The sequence below is a fragment of the Phodopus roborovskii genome, unplaced genomic scaffold (assembly GCF_943737965.1).
Source record: "Phodopus roborovskii unplaced genomic scaffold, PHOROB, whole genome shotgun sequence".
NCBI classification, from domain to species: Eukaryota; Metazoa; Chordata; class Mammalia; order Rodentia; family Cricetidae; genus Phodopus; species Phodopus roborovskii.
The window spans coordinates 9,450,851-9,467,971 of NW_026126563.1; the positions used below are offsets into that span (position 1 = coordinate 9,450,851).

Genomic DNA, 17,121 nt, shown 5'->3' on the forward strand with positions numbered 1-17,121 from the left:
CTAAGTACCTTGGCTGGCTGGCCAAGTTTCGGTCACACAAGGCATGGAAGCTCGGCTTCCACATGAGAATCTGCACCTATCTGCCTGAGAATGTGGAAGTGGGCGTGCCTGTGAAATGGCTGGACATGCCAGTGACAGAGCAGGAGTAAGGTGGAGAAGGGGACTTGGGTTTCTGGATAGTGTATCCCTGCGCTGATGGTGTGCACGTTGCAGCAAACGGTTTTCGTTTAAGCAAATTTGAGAGAGCTTTGTACTCTTAAGAGTGCAAGATCGCGGTTGTCAGGTAGAGAGCTTGGAGTGTGCCATCTCACCGGCTTCTGCATTGTGTGTCCACTTCTGTGTGTTTTGGAGAATGCATCTTCTGCACACATCCTGCCTTAACAAGACATTTGTCTGTTGTTGTGTGCAAGTCTGTCTTTGCGGCAATGCCCGAGTCCTGTTTGCGGCTGCTTGCTGTCTTTCCAGCCTTACTTGCGCCTGCAGTCAGGCTCTGCACGTGCGCCAGCATCGGTGCGCACGTCCCCGAGTGACCCTTGTGCGGTGCCCGGGGACCTCTGGGTCGTGTGCACTGGCTGCCTGTCACTGCGCTGACGAATGCATGTCCGGGAGCACGTCTCCCGTTGTGTGCACGCTCCGTGTGCACGCCGCCCGTCCGCCCGCTCGCCCACGTGTGTGTGTGTGTGTGTGTGTGCGCGCGTGTGTGTGTGCAGGGCGCTGCGCGCTGCGGCCGGAGGACCGAGCCAGGTTCCACGCGCCCCGCGCTCCCCCCATCCCCCGCGCGCACCGCAGCGGGCCCCGCGATTGGCCGCCTGCTCCTCTAGCCGTCACCTCCTCCCCCGCCCCGCGCGCCCGCGGTCCCCGCTGTCCCCCGCGGTTCCGGCGAGGCCGCGCCGCGCTGCGCTCCGCTCCCATTGGCTGCGCGCGCCTTTGTGTGGCGGCAGCTGCGGCCCCAGCGCCTTTGAATGTCGAGAGGGGCCGGGAAGGGAGCCTTTCCATGGGCCATCTGTCTCCCCGCCAGCCGCCGCCCCGCCGCCTGCGCCCCGCGCTCCGCCTCCCGCCCCGGCGGCTCCCGCAGCCTCGCCGCCCGCGCCCCGGAGCCGCGCCACAAAGGGCCCGCGCGCAGCCGCCGCCGCCGCCGCCGCCGCGCGAGGAGCCAGGATGGTCCTGGTCCACGTCGGCTATCTCGTGCTTCCAGTGTTTGGCTCTGTGCGAAACAGAGGTATCGCTTTTTCCTTTCGGGGTCTGCTTCCTTCCGAGCGCGGATCGCCGCAGGCACCGGGCGGGGGCGGGGGCGGGGGCGGGCGCGGCGGGCGGGGGCGCAGGCACAGCCGCGGGGCGAGGCGAGCGGTGCTGCTTCCCACCCCCTTCTGGGGAGACCCCCGAGTGTGGGGTGGCACCCTCGCGGGAGCTTTTGTAGTGAAGTTAGGGTTTGGTGAATTTGGGTCCCTTCCTCCCCAGCCCCATATTTTTTATTATTATTATTTGCGGCGGACATGGTTCCTCCAAATCAGCCCCTTCCCCAACCTAGCCCTGTGTGACCGAAAGGAGATGCATGCCGTGCGTGAGTGTGTGTGTGTGTGTGTGTGCGCGCGCGCGTGCGTGTGTGTGGGGGGGTAGATTTGGTTTTCAGTGATTTTTTAAAAGACATTTGTGCGTTTTGTTCTGTTTTGTATTTTATTTTTTTCATTTTGGGGGTCTTAAGGCCAATGGCGGTGAGCTGGGATCAGCCCCATCCCATGCTCCTTCCTTCTCATGGTTACTGGTACCTTCTTGTCCCTTTTCTCTCATTTAATCCTTTTTTTGTTTTATTGCCCTTATTCTGTAGCCTGCACACCTCCCTCCCCGGCAACTGTCTTTGTATGACAGTAGCAGTTACAGGTTCAAAATGCTTGTATGTATGCGTGTGCATGTGTATGTGTGTGTATGCATGTATACGCGTGCGCGCGCGCGTGTGCTTACGCGCTTCGGAAATCAGACGTGCGCTACCTTGCACCCCTGGGCCGGTCCGGAGCGGGTTGTCTGTTTCTTGGGTGTTGAGTTGTGCGTGAGAATGAGGTGGGAAGCTGCCCCCACGCCAGGCCTTTGCCCGGGGCAGGGGTTGACCAAGCAGCAGGCTGGCGATGTCTTTGTTTTTAACTGTGGTATATGGGGTGTGTTTGCACGGTCCCTCTTCCCTACACCCCCTTTTCCTTACATTTCCCTGCAACAATAGCTTGGTTTCCCCCACTCCACATTTCTTCCATTTTCTTTTAATCAAAAATGCCCACCTCCCAAAGCAAATCTGAAATACATCAATTCATTTTTTTTTTTTTTTTCCTTCTTTTTGTATTCTGCCTCTGGACTCACATTTCTCTTGGAAATGTTTCTTCTCACCCAGTCCACATCTGCTTAAATCCCTACTGGCTAAGCATCCCCTCCTTTTACAAGAATGATGTCTTCCCTTGGCCTACCGACCCCCTCTGGTCAGAGCTGGGGGTGGGTCACGGAACCTGCGCTTTAGTGCGCCCCAGGGGCCAGACTGCACCAGGCTAGGAAAGCCCAGCCCTCCTTCAGTCCAACTCTCCCCAACCTCGTGCCTCTCCCCAGAAATCTCAAGGCAAGGTTGGCCCCTTAGGCCTGTTTGAACTGCGGTTTTTTTTGGTGTGTGTTGATAGAATGATGACATTCTGCATTTATCAAATCTTTTTTTTTTTTTTCCTTCATTGTGTAGCTCAGTGAATGGTCAACTCGCTGCTGTGTGCGCTGTGACCCTTCTGCCTCCGCATTTAGCTGTATTGTGACACCCTCTTAACCATTTCCTGTCTCCATCCGAGGAAGGCATTGCTATTTAAGCGGCAGGTATCCCCTATCTCAGGCCAGCGTGGTGTGGTTGGGGGGGGGCTGGTAGAGTAGGTCAGGACTAGATTATGAAATGCCACCCTGCTCCCCAATACACAATTATCTCTTATTACTTGGCATTTCCTCTTAAAACGGGTGTGGAGCATTACACTAGGCAGAAATTCAAAAATGATTAAGAAGGGTGTTGAGCCTGAAAGTATAATTACCCTGATTAAATCATTATCATCCTCATTAATACCACCGATCTCTAAATATCATTGCAGCATGCTGGTTCCCTGTTCTGAAATTCAAATTGTTCAGCTGCCTTTAAGATTTATTTTTACTAACCCTCCCTTCCACCAACAAAAATCCAACAAAACCAATTCTGCCTGTCAGAATTGCAGTGGCAAACTTTCACGGTAAACACACCCACATCAAATTTTAGGGTCTGAGGAGTGAGTTGGGCTGTGGGTGAAATTTAACACGGTGCGCTAAGAACCCGTGACCCTTCTGATAGAGGATACTAAAGCTTAACTCAAAGGTCCTAAACCACAAATTCTCTTGTAAAACTATTAGTCTGCTAGCTTAAGCCTGTTCTTTTAGTTTCCATTGTAGTAGTGTAGGATGTAGGCCATTTCAGAATAGATGTAGAGAAATAACCATTTTTGTATCTTCATCTTGTTTAGCTGAGTACATTGCACTGTAAATCCCTGTTAAGTGGATTCCTTTTGCCTTGGCTTGGAGGCTGTAGCAGCCCATTTTCCGCTTGTCTGGGTGACCATCAGCTGGCCTCCCAGCAGCACCCAGGCATAACATTTAGTTGGAGGCAAAATTTATTAAATATATATATTAAAAAGAAAATCTATGATGAAAGACAGTTGCTGCTTATTTTAGCCTTCTGAAAAAAAAATGGATGAACCAAGGTCTCTGGCTTAAGGGGAGCTGCTGTGGCCATAGGGCCCTAATTGTTTAATTGTACAATGTCAAGAGCATCTTTGGACATCTGCCCTGGCCCTCAGGGCTGCCCCTTTAACAGCCGGCTCCCTTCTGCTGCCTGGCCAGCCAGACCTGCTCGAAAACTGAAACAAAACAGCAGCAGTCATAAAAGAATAAGGCGCCTACTTTGAGGGCCCTTCCAAAACAGTCATAAGCAGCCTCCCCAGAATGCCGTTTGGCAATCTGAAAAGAAAAAGAAAAACTCAAAACAAAACAAAACAACAACAACAAAAACCTCAGCAAAATGGTTTTCCATTAAACAGGGGTAGCGTGTTCTGCTGTGCTGAATTTTACTTCTTGTTCTTATTTTGTGGGTAATTTTTTATGTATCAAATATCCTTTTGGTTGTGTATCTTTTCACCTTGTACTAAAACTAAAGCATGGTCTGTATTTTTTTACATCCCCCAGTTGACACTGTACAGCGCTCGGTTAGAGACGTTCCCCTGCTGAACCGTACTGTGGTCGTGTAGCCCGGCCATCTGCTCATTGTACGCTGCTTTTGTTGTTACCCTTCCGAAGCATGGTGGGCCCAGCCTTTTCTTTTTCTTTTTTTTTTTTTTCTTTTTTTTTCCTTTTCTTTTTTTTTTGTATCGTGTGCATGATGACATTGTTACACACAGAATCCACTAATACTAATATACAATCTCAATAAAGAACTAGTTTTCCTATATTAACCTAGTGTGCTTTTTCTCTTGCTGTCTCCCCCATTGATTGTCGTCCCCTGCTGTTTAGAGCCTCCTTGCTTTTCTGTCCTCAACCTCGCCCACCGCCACCCCACCTCCCATTGTAAGATTTGAGTGAATGCCCTTTTCTTCCCTCCTTTTCCTTTCCTTTTTTTTTTTTGTTTGTGGTGTAGAGATGATGACTCTAATGTCATGTAGCCCATATCTCATAACAATAGAAGCCTGGGGCCACGGGAAGGGTCACTTGTCCTGCCACACTGAAACAGCCCAACCGCCCACTTTTCATCCTAAGGTCCAAGGAACGAGGCATTGGAGAGAAAGGGGAAAGTCACACTGAGTTGAGAAAGGGGTACTGTACTTAACTAGCAACCTTGCAGAATTGACTCACCCGAGAAGCCCATTTTGAGTTGTGTTTTGACTTTTTGTTCACTGTCTCATTGATTTACTGTCCTTACAAATCATGCGGTGGGGGGGGGGCAGGGAGGGAGACACGTGTGACATGTAGCTGAAGCCATGATCCAAAGCATCCCTTTCTATGTGTGCATTGGAATTCCTGAGACCTACAAATGTTAAGTTTGTCATTTGGACCCTGGGTAAGGAAGATGTTTGGGATGGAAGCCCCTGATACCCTCCCCATCCCAGGGCAGCAGCCCCATCTGGACTGTAGGGATAGGAGTCTGCACTTTCTGTGGGCTGTGAGCCAGTTAAAGCTGATTACAGCCTGCTTGCCCGACAGCTGCTTCATCTGTGGCCCTAGGGCCTCTCTGGGGAGAAAGCAAAGCAGATCTGGCCTTTGTCTCAGAGTGTGTGCCCCTTGGAGCGGGGTGGGGGAGGTCAAGAGGGAAGTCAGGACCCATGTCCAAATTGAATTGCAAGAACCCTTTACCCCCTCCTGCAATTGCTCTGGAAAAGCCAACAGAAAAGTGCCCCCCCCCCCAGAGTGGAACCCAAATTCATGCATTTGTCAATTACATCTATTCAATTCTAGCCCAGAACAAGCTTTGTTAAATGAGGCGTTTTAGACACCAGAGGAAATCAGTTGATTAAAGAAGTTCATGGTTCCTTCAAGGGGTCATCATTTTGAAGCCGTTTCTCTTGGCGGATGTGCTTAGTCCTGGCTGTCTAGGCCAAGTCTTCTGGGCGGGTCTCCGATGGTCGGTCCCCTCAGGGAGGATGGCCTGCAACTTCACGGGAGCCTGACCCCTCTGCTTCCTTGCTTCTTTGTGGCCTCCCGAGACACTGCCCACCCCCAAGAGCTGCCCTCTCTGCTCTGGTCCTTTGTTCCTTTCTTCCCAGCCTGGGAGGAAAAGCCGAACAGATTCACTGTGACACATGGACACACGTGACACATGGGCACACATGGGTGTTCTTGACGGAGGCTTGTGCTATGGTGTGTGCAAAAGGGAGCATACAGATCTATGAGGCCAGGCCCTTGAAGCTTTCCTGGTTTGTCTTTAATTTATTCTCTTTTTGGTTTATTTGAGACCTAAGTTTGGTAAAAGCAAAATGACACTTCCAACCAACGTCGGTAACGATCAAAGCACATTGAGTGACCACTGTCATTTCCCCCTAAAGATAGATCAGTGTTAATCAACTCTAAGATCTTACATTTTTTTAAAGTTAATGTTCAGTATTTCAGAATTCTCCAGCAGTACATTTCAAAGATACTTCTTCAGTAATCCAGAAGTAGTACAGAATGCAATTGGCTTAATAGCAATTGCGCCTTAGCAACACATGGAGTCTGGACTGTACACGACCCAGGTTATCAGCTAAATGCCTAACGTGCAGGAGAACTCTCCCCTGACTCAAGACCCAACTATAGAGCCATTGCACGTGGGCTTTATTCTCTCAGCCTTGTACCTGCTGTGGGAGCATTGACTCCAGGGTTTTCTGCAAGCTGCCTGTAAATGGACCAGGTACCCATCCCATGGTCTCTGGATTTCTCTTCTGACCAGCATTCGATAAGTCCCACTTAACTAATGAGCTTTCTTAAGTAGAAATTCCCCACAAAACAGCAAATACGATTACACTTTGCAGCAGACGAGGGGGAAAGCCACCTAGACGGCTGACCGTGTTTTACGCAGGTGACAGCCAGGGCAGCCTCTTTCACGATTCTCTCACGTTTCCTCTATGTCCCGTTTCTCTTTAAATGAGCATCTCGATGTTTCTCTTTGGGAACTTGATGACTCTCTAGGAGGGCGAAGCCGCAGCTTTGGGTTCTGGTGTTAGCTGGAGTTTCCCTAGAGCTGGCCAGAAGACAGTCAGCCGTTGACTCTGACCTATGACTGTGGGTCCCTCAGTTCTACCGGACCACTGCTGCCCAGAAATACAGGACACGTTCACATTAGTTACTCCGTGGATGTAAATAGCTTAAAAAAAATTCCCAGCTCATAGTGTGAGTGGAATTTGTCAGTGTCTGGTATGGTTTAGCCTCTGAGGGGCTTTCCTCAGAGAGGCTCAGATTCAGGGTAATTGATGAAATACTTATTGATGAAGTACTTGCAATGCCTGTTCCTCAAAGGTTCAACTCATTCATTCCTCCATTCGCTTACTTGTTCCTGCATTTTAGTTAATGATCATTCATTCAGTGCCTACTTGGACCAAACCCTGCCCTAAGGGGGTGCTGAAGACAGACCTGTGACTCATGCGGCCTGAGACACCTGAGCAGAGAGTCCACGTGGAGGGTAGTGGCCTCACTTGGAGTAGTCTAGAACTTGAGTCCTAGCTGTGTTGACTTGGAAGGGGAATGTAGGTGTCATTCTGAACATCATCTGGATAATGGCCACCCTAAAACCTGCCCCATACGGTGTGTTAAAACTGTCCAAGCCACCTGGCTCGCAACAGGTGTCAAAGGCAGGTTTAGAGAGCCGCCTCCCCCTTCATAACTGTGGGTATTTACTGTCCCCGGGATCAGTATCACACACGGTCAGAGATGGTGTTGTGGAGGTTGTTGTGTGTGTCTTGAAGGTGTGGGAGACAAGTGAGTTTTGCCCAAGAACAGGACATGCATGTGGTGTATGCACATGGGTGACGACGGGGAGACTTGTGTAGCATGGTTGTTTTCTGCACATGCAGGGGCAGCAGTAGGGTCATGGTCCTGTGTTTGAGCACATCTCCCTAAACCACAACTCCAGGTCTGCAGAATGTACAGATGAGCCTGGAAGGGGTTTTGAGGCCAGTTCCTGAGGCCTTTGGGATAGTTTGGACTTGCTTCTTTGGCCACTGGGACTCTCAGGATAGGCAGGTGTTCATGCAACTTATTCTGGCACCTGTGACTGAGGCCAAGGGGAGGCCATGGCAGCCTTCCAGGTGTGATAGAGGCCAAGATTCCAGGTCTTGGGTAGGAAGGCTTACTTGGTGGGCCTTGCCATGAAGGGGGAATGAGCAGGATCAAGTTGAAGTGGAGGTCTGAGGGACAGCAGGGCTTTGGTGTGCCTTGGACAGTGTAAGATCACAAGGACAGAGACGAGGAGAGCAGCCAGCTCCGGGGACTATGAGCCGCTCAGCACGTGGATAAACCTGGAATTTGGCAGAGCAAAGGCGACGGTGGTAACATCTAGGAACAGAGACGTCTGGAACTCTTCTGCAGCTTTAGTGGGAGCAGAACACAAGCTTCCCTAGTAACAATTGCTCCTATTGTCTAGATGCTCTCTCTGCATCTGGTATCCCCGACTGGGCTGTTCACGTGTATATCTTCAGGAGCTAGGCTCACCCTGGGAGCGGCCTGTCTCAAAACCTCAGCCTCTCTGGCAGCTGGGCCACTCTGTCCAGATGTCACAGTCTGAAGTTTTCTTTAATTTCAATCCTTGAGAAAAGAGCCTCTAGAGCATTTGAGTGCCAGGGCCCTAGCTAGTTTGATGAGAGAGAAAGAAAGAAAGAAAGAAAGAGAGAGAGAGAGAGAGGGAGGGAGGGAGACAGAGACACACACAGAGACATACACAGACATACAGAGACAGAGAGAGACAGAGACAAAGAGACATACACACACACACAGAGTCAGTCTCCTATACCCTAGAAAGAGCCAATCTTGGAGATCAAAGGAATGGGTGTGGCAATGAGTCCAAGGGAGTGTGTGAGTGTGAGAGTGTGTGTGTGAGGGTGTGTGTGTGTGAGGGTGTATGAGTGTGTGTGAGTATGAGAGTGTGTGAGGGTGTGTGAGTGTGTGAGTATGAGTGTGTGAGTGTGTGAGAGTGAGTGTGTGTGTGAGTATGTGAGTGTGTGTGTGAGTGTGTGTGTGTGTGAGGGTGTATGTGTGAGGGTGTGTGTGTGAGTGTGTGTGAGTGTGTGAGTGTGTATGAGAGTGTGAGTGTGTATGAGAGTGTGAGTGTGTGTGAGTGTGTGAGTGTGTGTGAGTGTGTGTGAGTGTGTGTGAGAGTGTATGTGTGTATGAGAGTGTGTGAGAGTGTGTGAGTGTGTGAGTGAGTGTGAGTGTGTGTGAGTGTGTGAGTGAGTGTGTATGAGAGTGTGAGTGTGAGTGTGTGTGAGAGTGTGTGAGTGAGTGTGTGTGAGTGTGTGTGTGAGTGTGTGTGAGTGTGTGTGAGTGTGTGAGGGTGTGTATGAGAGTGTGTGAGAGTGTGTGTGAGTGTGTGAGTGTGTGTGAGTGTGAGTGTGAGTGTGTGAGTGTGTGAGTGTGAGTGAGTGTGAGTGTGTGAGGGTGTGTGTGAGTGTGTGAGGGTGTGTATGAGAGTGTGTGAGTGTGTGAGTGTGTGTGAGAGTGTGAGTGTGTGAGTGTGAGAGTGTGTGAGTGTGTGTGAGTGTGAGTGTGTGTGTGTGAGTGTGTGTGTGTGTGTGTGAGAGAGAGAGAGAGACAAGTGAGGTGTGATCCCAAGGTTGGCCCATAATCCACCAGGTATAGCCATGGCTTGTGAGGAGGTAATTGAGGACCTGGAAGGAAACTGAGGCCCAAAGTGTCAAAAGCCTTTGCCACCGTCTCCCTGTTAACACAAGTGGCTGCCCCAAGGTGGCTGGCCACCCGGTCTCCGTGTCCCTGTAGTCTGTACACTGTCAGGGTCCCCGTGTCCCCGTCCCAACACCGAGTGAAGCATAGGAAGCAGTCTTTGGCGTTGGTACCTGGTGGGAGCAACTCCAGACAGCCAGGCTCCATGTCCACATGGGGAGGTCAAACTAGCGGAGGTTTACGCTCTGAGCCGGTGAGCCCTCAAGGGATCTCAGGAATACAGGGTTCGGATGCGCGGGGGTGGGGGCTCTGTCCCGGGTCTCCAGCTGGGAGCTGTGTTCTGGGATGGAGAGCTCTTTGCCTTCACATGCTTACTCAGAGGCCGCTGCTCGAGGTCTGGGAGGTGCAGTCTGCGCCCTGGTCTCTGCAGATAGAACAGCGGTGCCTCTCACGCCATGCGCCCATGTTGCACTCCTTCTCAGATCACCTCGGTGACTTCACAGAGGACGTGCAACACATCACAGAGATGACAGAATCCCAACCTGGAAAGTTTAGACCGCAAGGCGAGGGCTTTCGCCCTGTGTGACCCAGTGAGCGTGTGAGCACGTGAGCGGAATGCCTTCCCTGTTTTTGTCATAGGTGCATTGGGGTGTGCTTGTAGAGTTGGCATATAAACAAATTATATCTTCAGTACTGGAGATGCAATCAGAGTCTCACGTATGCTAGGCAAGTATCCACCACTGAGGTACCCCAGCCCCCCTCCCCTTTTTTTGAGAGTCTTCCCACATTGTCTAGACTGGCCTCGAACTTCCTGCCTCAGAGTGATTACAGGCCTTCGACCCGAAGCCCAGCTACACTCTCCATTTTTATTTAATGTTATGACATGAGCAGTTTCACAGTTTCACAGTTTGCTGCTGTTTTTACAGGCTTCACTTTAGTGGCCATATAATAGTTGGCTCAAAACCTTCCTGGCACACTAGGAGTGTCATGGACCCCAGGCCTCTCTGGGGTGGCCCGCTCTAGCTAAGGCTCTTCTACTGACAAGCTCAGTGCGGATACAGGTGAGGGGCTGGAGGACAGAGTACCTGAGATAATCCCATCAACAGCCCAGGGGCTGGTTCTTCCAGGAGCTTCTCCAATGGTCTTGACCAAGTATGTCTCCCCCTCAGTTCTGGGACTCTGCTCATCACACGGTGACTTCTGGGGTTTGTCACATGAAACATGCAGAGAAACCAGCCAAAGGCAAAAGTAATCATAAAGGCCCTTGTGGAGCTTAGTGGAGGCTGTCTTGGCTTCCATCCCTCTCTGTCACTGACTGCCCTACGAGGCTGGCCAAAGCTGAGGCCTCTCCATCTTCACTTCCTGTCTGCCAAGGAGATAATCGGTCTAATTACCCTTCCTGCTCTAAAAAAACCCCTGATTTCCTCTTGGTGCGAACGTGTACTTCCTCTGCCCTTTTTGCCTTTTCTCTGGGAGGCAGCCACTCGGGCTCTGGTGCCCTGTGGGCCAGTGCCCTTCTGTGGGCAGGACACGTGGTGCTGTAGGCTGGGAAGGGGCAGTGCTGGGCAGGTGGCGGCTCTCCTTGAAACACGAACGTGGTGTGCTGCCATGAACTGGGTAGGCCCCCTGACCCAGAAGGGGATGGTGACATCAACCCCATGGTGGCTTGGGCACGGCAATGCCAGCCTGTGCTTCATAGCCCTTAGAGCTGGCCTCCCCAGCCCAGGAGAGAAAGTGTCAGAGAGGAGGTGGAGGGAGCAGGACTCAGCTAGCACCTGTCTCAAGAGTGGAAGAATCTGGACAGCTGCTGCTTCTCAGCCTCCCCTCTGATGTGCAGGCAGAGGCGGGTGCCTCTCCAGAGAGGGTAAGCTGCTCTAGCTTCCTCCTCAGCTGCCGGAATCCCTCTCCCTGCTTCCTGGGAGCTGGGGGGGGGCTCCTCTGGGCTGCCCGCTCCTCTGGCCCACCACATCTCAGAGCTGCAGCTTCTGCTCCTTGGCTGTGTGGTAACCATTGGGTTAACATTTCCACTCTGGGCTGTCCTTCCTTAGCCAAAAGGTGCTGTCCCAGAAGACCTGGCAGGCTCCTCCCACTACCTGTCTCTTCACCACAGAGGCCTTGGCCTGCTGACCAGAGCTGAAGACCCTATCCCACAGAAAGGGGAGGGAGCTGGGAAGACAAGCCCGGCATCTTCTCACAGCATCCAGAACTACTGTCCCCACAGTTTCTGCTAGGTGGAGGTGGCGGGCCAGGCGGGCCTCAGTCCCCCTTCAGTGTTCACCAGAGCCCCTAATCTTGGATGCCAGAGTGGGCAAGTCACAGTCCAGGCCTCGCCTTGTGGGCAGAGGAAGAAGTCAGGCCAGGTCAGGAGGGAGGGAGGCTCCCCAGGGCGAGGGAACTGAGCGATGCTGCAGTTGCTCCTCTGCAGGCTGAGGCTGTTGCCTGCTGCAGAGCCTCAGGGGACAAAAGGCATGATGCAAGGGTGAGGCTGTGGCATGGGTGAGAGGATTGGCCAGCTGGAGTGAGAGGGCCTTGGTGAGTGAGGGCAGGTAGAAGAAGTGAACACAAAGCCTGGTGATATCCTGGGGTGGCATTTCTGCTGGAGGGTTCCTGTGCCTTCCCAGAGAGACATGGGAGAAAGCAAAAGCAGGGAGGAAAGGCAAGAGGGGCCACACTGTCCCTGCCCCCCCCAGCCTCCCTAAGCATGGATTCCAGGAGAGCGCCCCCTGGCCAGTGGGTGTCCACACTCAAGTGGCCTCTAGACTCCAGGGAAACTAGACATGTGCTTGGAAGATCCCAGAAATATGAGTCTGGGGCCATGAAAGGGCCTAGACTTAAGGAGGGGCAAACTGCAGTTCCCAACTTTTACTTCTGAATTTACACAAAGGTGACTTTTAGATAAATTAAGCAAGGGACCCTACTTCACACAAACTTGAGGGGAAAGCTAGAATTTTGTGATGTACCCTGTCTAGGACACACCCTGGTTGTGGGATGGCTTCGCTCCACTTCTAAATGTGAGCACTTCAGGGGCAGGTGAGGAATACTCGGTTGGCCCAAGGCCTCATCTTCCCTGTGCTGGGAATGCAAGCTAGCTAGTGGCTGGAGTTGGGACTCTGCTCTCCCAAGTTCCAGTAAGGATGGGAGCCAGGTGTTTTGACTCCGGGGGCCAGTGGGCTCTTGGGTCTTGTCTTAAGGCTGGGTAGACGTGCCATGAGTCCCCAAAGGTGGCTTTACTGAAGATGTGCCTGAATGAGTCTTGAAGACAACAAGGGTGTAACTGGGCAGGAGGTCAGGACTTGAGGATGAAGCCCCAGTTGGGGCATGGGAGAGGCCCCCGAGGAGACACTGAGCTGGAGCTGTGCTTGGTGCGCTGGATGCCCTAAGGAAACTTTTCTTCTTATTGTGGTAAAATACTATTGCATAAAATTTGCCTTTTAAATCAGTGGTATTATATACACCCCCTACACGGTCGTGTGGACATCACTGTTTGCTATTTCCAAATCTTTCTTTAATCACTTCAAATGAGCATTTCCTTAGTTTTTCCGTATTCCCAGGGAGGGGTCTATTCCCAGGTAGGGCAGGGGCTGCATTTGCTGAGTGTCCTTCTGAAAGGGATGGGGTGGTGGTGGTGGTGATGGTGTGTGAGCGTGTGAGATAGGAGTAGGGAGAGAGAGGAAGATACACAACACAACACACACACACACACACACACACACACACACACACACACACACATAGAGAATGCCTAGCATTTGCTCTCAGGCCATTTGGCTTACTGCCTACCAGTTGGGCATCTTGTTCTTCCCTGAACACTAACACCCTCTTCTGAAAAGATAGAGCAGACTTGATTTAACCCCAGCGCCATGAGTAGATGACAGAAGCCAATTACGATGCCCATAGAGTGCGAGATAAGCGAAGTCCTGGATGTACGTAGCAGAAGATGGTCATTCTCTGAAGCCTCCCTGTGTGCTCACTCCCCTTCTGCAAGCACCACCTGCCTGCCCAGGTCAGAAGCAGTCCCGGGGATATGGAGAGTGCAATGGCTTCTGGGCAGACAGAAGGTCAGGCACGGTGCACAGTTATCTATGCCGTAATGAGCCTCCAGGTTGGGGTGTGGGTGGCAGAGGTGCAGATGGCTTCTGGCCACAGCCTCCCCAGGGACACCTCTGAACACTCCTGCAATGGTAGAGAATGCACAGACAGGATCCACAACCTGAATTTAGCCACTGGTCAGTCTGTGCGGACCGCTATTTTGCCAAATGGGATAGGGAGAGGCCACACACCCCGCAGAATTCTGGGGGTCCTCTAAGGGAGGGAGACCTGGACTCTACAGATGTCAGGCCAGTTCTGGCCCCTGCCTGCCCACATGGACCCAAATCCAATCCGAGAGGTAAATGTCAGAGTCCTGGGGCTGTCACTTTTGTTTGAGGGTTTTTTTGTTTCTTTTTCTGGAGTATTGGGTCCCTCTGGCCTCATTGCCATCCCATCCATCCCATTCACTCTTTCTCCTGCTCTCTCCCCTGGCCTGGTCATTTCTGCTGTCTCTCTGCTTCCTCTTTGTCCCCCTGCTGGTCTGCGCCTGGCCTGAGCTCTCCCATGGGGGCTGCTCTGTCCTCAAAAGAGTCATGTGAGGGTGACGGGATGTTCAAAGTCTCCCTCTGAAGTGGCCAACCCTTCTGGGCTGTTGGTTCTGGCCTCTGACAGTAGGGTTCCCATTTTTCCTGCCATGATGGGGTCAGCCATGGATGTACTGCACCAGGCATGATGCCTGGTGCACAGCAGGATACCCTCACTGTTACGTGTGGCTGGGAGTTGCCATGAGCAGACCCCCTCTGCTGCCTCCTGCCACCCTGAATACGGTAAGAGGAAGAATCTTTGAGCCTCAACATTCTCATCTGTGAAATGGGGACCATCATAGTGACCTCCCAACAGGGTTATAAGGAGATTCTGAGTGTGAGTTTGTTGACTCCTCTAGCAGGTGCACACCGAGCACAGGTCTCTGCCCTGGATCCAGGAACCCCATGCCATGTTCTGGGGACAGAAAGATGTCAATAACACGTGAGCATCAGCAGACATCCCTGTAATGTCCACTCTGTACCCAGGCATGGCCCCAGTCCCCACCTGCCCTGAAGACATTGAATTCTGTGGGAGATGGAAGGGAGGACAGGCCCAAGGTTCTCTTAATATGTGAACAGACACATGTGTTGGGGAGGAGATGTCGAGGCTGCACAAGGTTAAAGGACTCACACTGAGCAGGCTAGCGGTTGGGGGATCATGTGGTAGGTAAGGAGCTCTGTGGAGGGTTGGGTACCTGGGGCACCATCAGGCCTCACTGTCAACCATCAACAGAATAGTATTGCCTGTTGCCCAGGAATCAAGCATCCACAGTCTACCCTGAGCCCAGGCTTGTGAGCTGGGTGTTGTTCTAGAAGACCATGGGTTTAACATACTCGGTGATGGGAGGGTGGGGTCTGGAAGGGGAGGAAGCATGGCGTATGTCTGAAAGACTTCTAGAAGATGCAGGTGGGACTGAGCCTGACTTAGGAGCTTGGAGTGACAATTCTCATGCCTTTCCAGCAGATGCCAGGGCCCTTTGCTGCTAAAAGGCTTTTCTGTGGGGAGGCTACCCATGTGACAGCCATACAGGGTTTGCACATATGCCCGTCTTGAAGAGTTTCACCTCGTCTTACTTCAGAGCTCTGCAAGGGCCTGCCACAAAGAGAGACTTTTGGTTTTCCTTCACTGGCATTTCCTAAAACTATCCAACCACAGACATTGGTGTTCTTTCTCTGTGTGCACATATACGCGAATCGGAGCGTATGGCTTCTAGAAACATCTATTAACCTTGATGCCTGGAACATGACATGGCAGGTATTAGCCTGGGAACCCAGCTCAAGGCTGGCCAAGGGCGGCTTCCCTATATCGAGGGAGTTGGCATGTTGACTGGTGACCTTCCTCAGAGGACCCATCCTCAGCTACCGTCTGAGTCTATCACAGCTGCAATAACAAAACAGAAGTTCATTTCTTACCCTTCTGGATCCTTGGAAGTCCACGATCGGTCTAAGTGTTGTCAACAGATTTGGGGTGTGCAGGGGTCCACGTCTCCCAACAGCTGTTCATTTGCTGTAACTTCACGTGGGTGAAGAAGGAGGGTCTCCTCTGGGAGGTTACTAACTCTGCTCATTTGGGCCCTGCGCATTCAGCACTCACTACTTGCGTGTGCGCGCGCACACATCAACATTATGCGCAGTAATTCAAGCTTCAGCGTCTTGCTGTTGGTTTTTTGCCTTCTTTTCTCCCACTTGTCCTCTGTGCCCTGTGATACCCTCACCATGACATCACCCAATTCCCAAGGTAACTATCCCAACAGAGAGGCAGAGGTCATTCGCCAGGTTCGTCTCCAGGCCTAGCCGTGCTGACTATGCCAGCCTATGCCGGCCTCAGATTTGGGCCTACACACCTATGTATCCTCTGGGCGCTGCTGCCTCCATGGATTCTTGAGAAACACAGCCGGGGAGGTGCGGTCACCGCCGCCAAGATGGTGGGCCTGTTGACTTGGTGTGATCTCTGCCATCATGGGTCAAGCCGACTTCACAAGGCCTTTGGCGGCCTGGGAGGTCATCCGGGGAGAGGTGGATCTTGAGCTGGGAGAGAGGGTGTGCCTCATGTTGGCAGGGAGGGAGAGAAGGCAGGCCCTGAGGTGTAGATAGCATATAAGGGCATCAGGAAGAGTTATCGCGTCTCGTGGCCCCAGTCCGAAGGTCTGAGCATCAGGTATGGGCACAGTCTACGGAGGTCGGGTGATTGCTGGTGTCTCCCCGATTGCTCCAGGCATTTGTCCTGATCCCAGCGGAGGTGGCCGCTCCCCTCTGCCACCCCAGCTGTGGAGTAGAAGAGGATGAGTGATATTAATGCTGCTGCCTTGTTTTATGAAGTGCCCTAACAAGCTGGTGAGCCAGACACACTCAGTCTTCTTTACGGCCACTATGATTTCTCCAACATCAAGATTAATTTGACGATAGCTGTTTATAAGCTCTTCCATCATCAGATCTACCCATTACCTGGGAGGAGAGGAGGACTGGGTTTAATTTGTGAACAGCCCTCCAGGTCTCTCTGCCCTGGAGCATGTGTGGGAGTCTCGGTCATAAATCACTGCAGATACTGGTACCTCTGAGACCACAAGGCAGGAGTTCCTGCTAGGCAAGCCCCGGCACTGGTGCCAAGGAGATGTCCTGGCATGTGGACTGCTCTGCAGATAGAGCAGGACAAGTGGGGACACTCAGCCATCTATGCTGGAGAGAGACCCTGGGGAGGTGTCATCTGGCTGGGAAATTTCACTTTCTTGAACCTACACTATGTAAGAATCATCTGGAAGCTTGCTAAAATAAATGCAAGCTTTCCTCCATTCTCCAGTCTTCACCTTGGCTTCAGAGCCTAGATGTTTCTCAGGGGAATGCAGGCTCCTACACGCCTGCCTCCAGTAAGGCGTGGCCTGTGGAGGTGACTCTGTGAGAAAGCAAAACGTAAGTTGGTGATGGTGACACGCCTAGCCCAGGATCAGTATAAATAGACTCTTGTCTTAGCTACTTTTCTATTGCTGCAGCCAAGGCATTTTTTCTATTGCTGTAAAGAGACACCATGACTAAGAAAACTTAGAGTTTATTGGGGCTCGTGGTTCTAGGGGATTGGAGTCTATGATCATGGCCTGGAGCATGGCGACAGACAGACAGG

At 51.9% G+C, this 17,121-nt stretch overlaps 1 protein-coding gene across 1 annotated transcript in view; it reads left to right on the forward strand.

Moving 5' to 3' along the window:
- The first annotated feature begins 778 nt into the window (after positions 1-778).
- Ark2c (arkadia (RNF111) C-terminal like ring finger ubiquitin ligase 2C) overlaps positions 779-17,121 on the forward strand; it is a 101,349-nt gene continuing 85,006 nt past the window's right edge. Inside the window, 1 exon segment of the mRNA XM_051202084.1 lies at positions 779-1,219. Coding sequence (XP_051058041.1) covers positions 1,159-1,219 — 61 coding nt within the window. The 5' untranslated portion in view covers positions 779-1,158.